A 7,053-nucleotide genomic window follows, 5' to 3' on the forward strand; every position below is an offset into this window, starting at 1 on the left:
GAGTGGGTTTGTTTTGAAAAGTATGTTTGGTCCCTTTTTCTCTCACTTTCCCTTTCTTACTACCTCACTTTCTGCCATGGGATGGCCCAGCAAGACATCCCTCCCTTGATGCCACCAAACGCCTTGATCTTGGAACTTCCCAGCCTCCACTACTGTGAAAAATATTCTTTTCCTTAAAAGTAACTCAGTCTCTGGCATTCTATTATAGCAACACAAAATAAAATAACACAGGCTCTGTCTTTCCCAGGCCAGAGCAAAGAGTGCCAGTAAAGTGGCTTCTGAGCATCCCATGTTAAGACAGTATTTTTCTCAGAAACTTGCTGGAGATGATGTGCATGGAACACGTGGTTTGTGATCAATTACACTGGAGTTAGGAGAGCACAGGAAACCTTTCATTCCTGCCCCAGGTGAAGCTTTCTTTCTGATTTATCCATGAGTCCAAGCAACTGCTATAATTACTTGTCCATTCCAGACCTTAAGTCTTTCAACCCTCAACATGTCTTCAGAGAGGATGGCCACTGCTCACCACTCTCAGAGCCTCATCTTACCAACCAAGCACAGTGGCTCACACCTGTAATCCCAGCACTTTGGGAGGCAGAGGCAGGCAGATTGCTTGAGTCCAGGAGTTGGAGAACAGCCTGGGCCACATGGCGAAACCCTATCTCTACTAAAAATGTAAAAAAATTAACCAGGCACAATGGCGTGCACGTGTAGTCTCAGCTACTCAGGAGGCTGAGGTAGGAGAATCACCTGAGCCTAGGAAGTTGAGGCTGCAGTGAGTTGTGATCCCATCACTGCACTTCAGCCTGGGTGACAAGAGTGAGCAAAAAAACAAAAAACAAAAAAAAAAAACAAAAAAAAAACCCCACAACTGATTCACACTGAAAGACTCAATTTCCCAAACCTCCAATCCCACTTGCCTTAAGATATTTACATTTGATGCTCTCATCTAGATAACCCTCCCCCTACATTCTCACTTTCTTTGACTTGTCCTTTAGGTCTTAGTAGGTATCTCACCATATTCCTTATGTAATATCTACCCCTAGATTCTAAAATCCAGTGGGCACAGGTAGATCTTCCTTATCCTGACATCCTAGCACAAGGCCTTCCAAAGAGCAGATGCTCAATTAATGTTTGAGGAATAAATGAACCAGTGGGCAAAGGCCTAATTTATTACAATGTAATTACATATTCTTGAATAATGTAAGCATATCCTGGCATATATATCTTAATTTTACATAACAACAGAATAAAAGTCAATAGGGAATGTAATAATTAGCCATCTTTTACTCTTTTCTCTATTTCTTTTCTTTTTTTTTTTGAGCTGGAGTCTCACTCTGTCACCCAGGCTGGAGTGCAGTGGCGTGATCTCAGCTCACTGCAAGCTCCGCCTCCCGGGTTCACGTCATTTTCCTGCCTCAGCCTCCTGAGTAGATGGGACTACAGGAGCCCGCCACCATGCCTGGCTAATATTTTGTCTTTTTAGTAGAGGCGGGGTTTCACTGTGTTAGCCAAGATGGTCTCGATCTCCTGACCTCGTGATCTGCCTGCCTCGGCTTCCCAAAGTGCTGGGATTACAGGTGTGAGCCACCGCACCTGGCCCTCCTTTCTCTATTTCTTGATCCCATTTATTACACTCTTAAATTATTTCACATTGAATTAGGAAATGCCCAATTTACTACCATGCTATCATGTTTCGATCACTAAATAAATGGAGAGTTTCCCAATTTGACTTATAAAGCAATACATCGCTTACTCTTAATCTCACATACAGAAAAATTTGAGCAATGTCATTCACAAACTTAGATACTGAAGCTACTTTAACCATCTATTAAAGGAACATCATCTTTAAAAAATTCCAAGTCATCACATAGAACATTAACACAAACATGTTATTCACCTTGTTGTCTCCTGTCCCACCCTGACCTCCCACAGCTCAGAATGTGGATTTCTTTTCAAACACAAAGTGAAGAATCTGCCTCAGACTTTACTGCAGTTGGGAGGAGTTGCTGGACTTAACCTTGGAACGTGCACCGGCCATGGCACTAATGCGAGCCTTGGCTGCAACTCTGGCTCTGGCTCTCTCTTCCTCATCTTGCAAAGCCTCTGTATACCAGGTTGAGAATTCACTGGGAACTGTATTATTTACCTTGGCCAAAAACTCAAGAACTTTCATCTTGCTGGTTTCGGCATGGGCTCTTGGGCCCCATAGGAATTGATAGCGTGGAGGATCACTGTTGGGCACTTGCTGGTACTCCAGGTAATTTTCTTTCACCAAATCTTTGGTAAGGAGCTTCCTGGGCTCCCCAAAAATGAAGTGCTCAATTCCATCATATAACCCCATCATATTAAACACTTTCCAGATTTCCTCCTCAGCAGCACAATTACCCTTTGTGAAGATAATACCCAGGACAGTCATCAGCAGGCCAGTCTTGGGCACGCTTGTTTCATCACTCAGCCTTGCATCACAGTCTAGATCTAGTTTGTTGATCAGGACATAGATGTGCTTATTAGGCTCCACTTCCTTCAGGTCAAGACCAAAGATCAGCTCCAGGTGCTCAGAAGCTCTCCTCAGGATTACGGGGAACTGGCTCTTGCACATATGGGTCACATTTCTCAGCATATCTGCCTTTGTAATGGGCTCTTTCATTTGGTACTTGTACAGCAAGTAATGCACCAACATAATTACTTTCTCACCTAGAGGGCCTCTGGGAAAGTTATCAGTGGCTGCTAGATCTTGCATGCATCTTGGCCTTTCTTCCATTTGGTCGTTGACTCCTTCGGTATGTCTTGTGTGTGAAGCAGCTGTAGCAGATGTGCTGATGGATAGGGCTTCCCAAAGTCCATGGGGATTGTTGGCTGCCCCATCAAGTGAACTCTGGGAAACATCCTTCAAACAAGAAGAGGGGGAGGGGGGGTATTCTTCCTCCTCTTCTAAAATGGCCAGAGCATCTATCAAATCTTCCAGCCCTCCTCGGGCCTGACGGCGTTTTTCCCTGGCACGGAGTTTACTCTTCTGACCTCGAGGCATGATGACTCCGTTCAGGTGCAGCAGCCAAAAGGGCAGGTGATCCCGTGACCTGAAGGAGAGAAGATGAAATAGGGTGTGCCCATTCAGCAGAGAGATACAATTTTAGCTTTACTGATGGCCACCTCTGCAAGTTTTCTTGGTGCATTACTCAAGGAAAAACAAGGCCCCTATTCTTTGATTTCCCTGCCCCCTGAGTACTCTGTGAAATAACTAGGGTGTGTTTTAGGTTGCCACTTGCCAGACCTGCCTGGGGCTTACTGGGTGATGACAGCCAGGCCTGGCAGGTCCAGGCTTTGTGGAGGCCCCTTTGTTCTTGGGTAGGGACTCTTTTCTCAGTTCACATTCAGAACTGTCCTCTTGATTTCTGGTAGTTTCTGGGATCCCTCTACTTGACTGACCCCTCATTTCAGTCTCCTCATTTCCCTGCTACCCTGGTGGAGAAACTGAAAGAGAAACTCATCTGATCACACCTGCCTGAGGACATCTAGGATGACTACAACAGAAAAACTCTGAGGGACCTTCTGTATTCTGGGATCCTTAGTGTTCTCATTCTTCACTCAGGGTTTTCACCTTGGCTTCTACTAGGGTCTGGGACTTCACCCTGTGATGACCTGAGACCTATCCCCTCAGAGCAAGGCCCTCAGATCTCTGAGTTACGAAAGCATAAAGTCAGCCTAACATATCTACTCCACAGTCCCTCAGGGTTGACAGCACAGATGGAACTCTGTGCTGTCCCCTTTTGATCTGGGGTGGATGGCTCCCTCAGAACTCTGGATTCTTTTTAGTCTTAGGGCTTGGGACTCCTCCTCTGCTGACCAGAAGCTGGCACTCTGGTCCAGTGCCCTCCTCTGCCTGAGTTCTCACCAGAATTTAGAGGGTGCTTCATCAGGCCCTGTCCTGGACCTGTCATGAATCCATGGGGCCCCAGTCTTTTGGAGTGGAAGTCCCCCTCAAACTTCACTCAAGATCCTTGTATCCCCTTTTGGCAAGGCCTGGAAATAGCTCCTCTGACAACCTAAACCTCTTCACTTCTTTGAGAAAGCAGTAATGGAATTCAGAAAGTGTCACAATAGCCACTCCTACCTGGGGCCTCCCTGGGCTGAGAGCAGGGGCAGACTCTGTTATGAACCCCTCTCTTTTGTGGTGGGTGGTTCCTTCTGATCTCACTCAGTTTCCTTATCTTTACTTCTGTTGGGGCCTGGGACTCTTCCATCTGCTGGCCTGAGGCCGTAACCTTGGTCCAATGCTGTCCTCTCCTTGAATTTCCAAAGAGGGAATTCAGAGGGTGCTATATAAGAGGTTTTTGCCCAAGGTTGGCTACCACTAACAGCAAGAGCATGGCTATTACCCTTACACCTCACAAAGGGTTTTTATCTTAACTCCTAGGAGGGCCTGGGACTCCTCCTTCTGCTGATTTAAACCTCCCTCTGGCACCAGTTTTTTAACTTTCCTAAAACTCCAGAGGTGGAACTCAGAGGATGTTATATCTGGCCACTCCATTCATGGGCTTCTCAGGCCTGACAGCAGGAGCCTAGATGTTGTGGGGCCCTTCTGATCTGGTGTGAATAGTTGCCTCAAATATTAGGGTCTTCACCATCACTGTTGGAAGAATCTGGAACCCTGCTCTCTACTGGTCTGATGCCAAAGCGTGGTTCAATGCTGTCACCTCCCAGGATCCTGGGAATTCAAAGGGCACTACATCAGAGGATTCCTGTCCAGGGCCTCCCAGGGCTTACACAGGGCTGGGATTCTGTTGGCCCTTCTCTCTTCTGGTATAAATAGTGTCCTCAGATCTCACTTAAGGTTGTTAACTCCTGACAGGACCTGGAAATCTCTGGAACTCTCTTTTCTGCTGATTTGAGGCTACCCTGCTCAGACTAATGCCTTCATTCTTCTGAGAAGTTAGAGTCAGAAGTTGGGGAAGCCAATTCTAGCCACCCCCATATGGGACCTAGTGCTGAGAGCAGGGGTGCAGCTCTTAGAAGTAAGGGGGTGGCTTGTGTTTTGTGGGAATGGGGAATTCTGACAGAAGTTGCATAGTGGTCTTTCATTGACTCCGGGGGACCTATGACTCCTCCTCCTCCTGATCTGAGTTATTTGGCTTTAAAAAAAAAAGCCTCATCCCCAACCACCTCACCCCACAGTCCTATGTCCCTGGACTACAGAGGGTGAACTGAGGAGGCTTCTGGGCCTAACATCAAGGTATTGGCTTAGAAACATTAACAGCAGGGGTGGTCTCTGTGCTGAGCAGTCTGTTATGGAGTGGGTGACTCTTTCAAAACTTCATCAGGGTCTTCATTTTTATTCCTTTTAGTCTGGAACTCCTCCCTCTGTGGATCTGAGAATGACACCTGGCCCAATGCCCCTACCTCACAGTGAGAAGTGATGTAAATTTTACTACAGATCATCTGATAACTTTGCAAATGGCTAGTGCAGAATCACCTTTATAAAAATTTTCAGTTGATTCGAATCAAGTCAGGGTTATAACAGTAATGAAGATAGAGATTTGGACTCAACCTATACTTGTTACCTGCAGTCAATTCAATAAGGAACTGCAGCATCTACAATGGTTCTCCATCTACTCTGGAAATACTTGCCTTGAAAACCAGCACCCTACTACAGTGTTTGGTGGCAACAAAGGCCACCAGACACAGCAACAAAAAATCCACTCTCTGTTCTGCAAAGAAGTCAGTGATGGTAGGAAGTATTTGGAGCTGGGGATAATATCTGGATCCTTTTTTAAAGACATATGCACACTCAGCCTTTTAGTTACAGAGTCATTGAGGTAGTTAGTCTCAGGAAATCCCTCCTCCAATTCCCCCCTCCTTGAATCTACACTATGCCACTACTCATTGGTACTACTTGCCCTGTTTTAAATGTCATTAATCATCAATCACATCCATTTGCACAGCTTCAACCTCAGTGGTGGGAGGGCCACATACTCAAGGGGGCCACATACCCAAGGGCCACATACACTCTTTCTTATCAGGCATCAAGACAACTCTCAACCCTGCTACACTGGAAAGGGTGCAACGAACCACCATAGTGGTGAAGAGGTGTAGCTCTCCCAGAATCAATTAATATCATAACTAGGTGATGCAGGGGAGCAAGCCACACTCTGCCTGAGAAGTGGGAAGGGAAGACTCTAGCAGAGCATGCCTCTGGACAGCTCAGCCTACAACTTCATGCTGGTAATGATGATTCACAGATTGCCAAGCCTATTCAGAAAAGTTATCCAAGACACCACCAGTTTCCTCACCTTTCCTCCTTCTGGTCCCATTGCTACCCCATGGCTGAACTCTGGATACAGATCCCTGACTACCTCATGCCCTGAATTCTCTGGACTTTATTCAGCTTATGATCTCTCTTGTGGATTCTGGAAATTGTTCTAGTGCCTAGTTTTCCTAATGTCCTTTACTAATTGAGGTTTTCTTGTTAAGGCACATTTCCTAGAACCTTGTCATTCCGAGTAAATCCTTTCTTCTCAAAGTAAAAAGAAATGTGTTATTGAAATATCAAAATTCTAAGGCATATCATGGAGCAATATATAAACAGTTATCCTTAGGTGCATATTGTGGAGCAATATGTAAACAGTTATCAATGTATATTTAAAACTCACAATGACCAGGCACGGAGGCACCAACTGTACTCCTAGCTACTTGAAAGGCTGAGGCGGGAGGAATGCTTGAGTTCAGGACTTCTAGGCTGTACTGAGTTATGATCACACCACTGCACTCCAGTCTGGGCAACAGAGCGAGGCACCGTCTCTAAAAAAATAAATAAATAAGTAAATAAAAATTAAGAAGAAAAAAGAGCAAACAAAACAAACAAAAAAACCCTCACAGTGTATTTTTGTTGCACACGTATATAAGAAAAAGCCTATAATACATTTAAAAATACGACATGCAGGATTTTAAAAATGTGGTTACATTTGAGGAGGGATTGAATTTTGGAGGGACATAGTAAGGAAGTGAAATTTTGATTTATCCGTATTAGAATTTTTGGCAACAGGAATACATGCA

General features: G+C 45.2%; 1 protein-coding gene across 1 annotated transcript; it reads right to left on the bottom strand.

Annotated features, from left to right (window-relative positions):
- Positions 1 to 1,327: 1,327 nt before the first annotated feature.
- MAGEB10 (MAGE family member B10) lies at positions 1,328 to 6,800 on the bottom strand. Its single transcript, XM_037986623.2, has 2 exons — positions 6,651 to 6,800; positions 1,328 to 3,080 (listed from the first exon to the last, which is right to left on the bottom strand). The coding sequence occupies exon 2, from the start codon at positions 3,029 to 3,031 to the stop codon at positions 1,988 to 1,990; it is 1,044 nt and encodes a 347-aa protein (XP_037842551.1). The 5' UTR covers positions 3,032 to 3,080; positions 6,651 to 6,800; the 3' UTR covers positions 1,328 to 1,987.
- Between the last annotated feature and the right edge of the window lie 253 nt (positions 6,801 to 7,053).

Source organism: Chlorocebus sabaeus, chromosome X, assembly GCF_047675955.1.
Source record: "Chlorocebus sabaeus isolate Y175 chromosome X, mChlSab1.0.hap1, whole genome shotgun sequence".
In the NCBI taxonomy this organism is placed as follows: domain Eukaryota; kingdom Metazoa; phylum Chordata; class Mammalia; order Primates; family Cercopithecidae; genus Chlorocebus; species Chlorocebus sabaeus.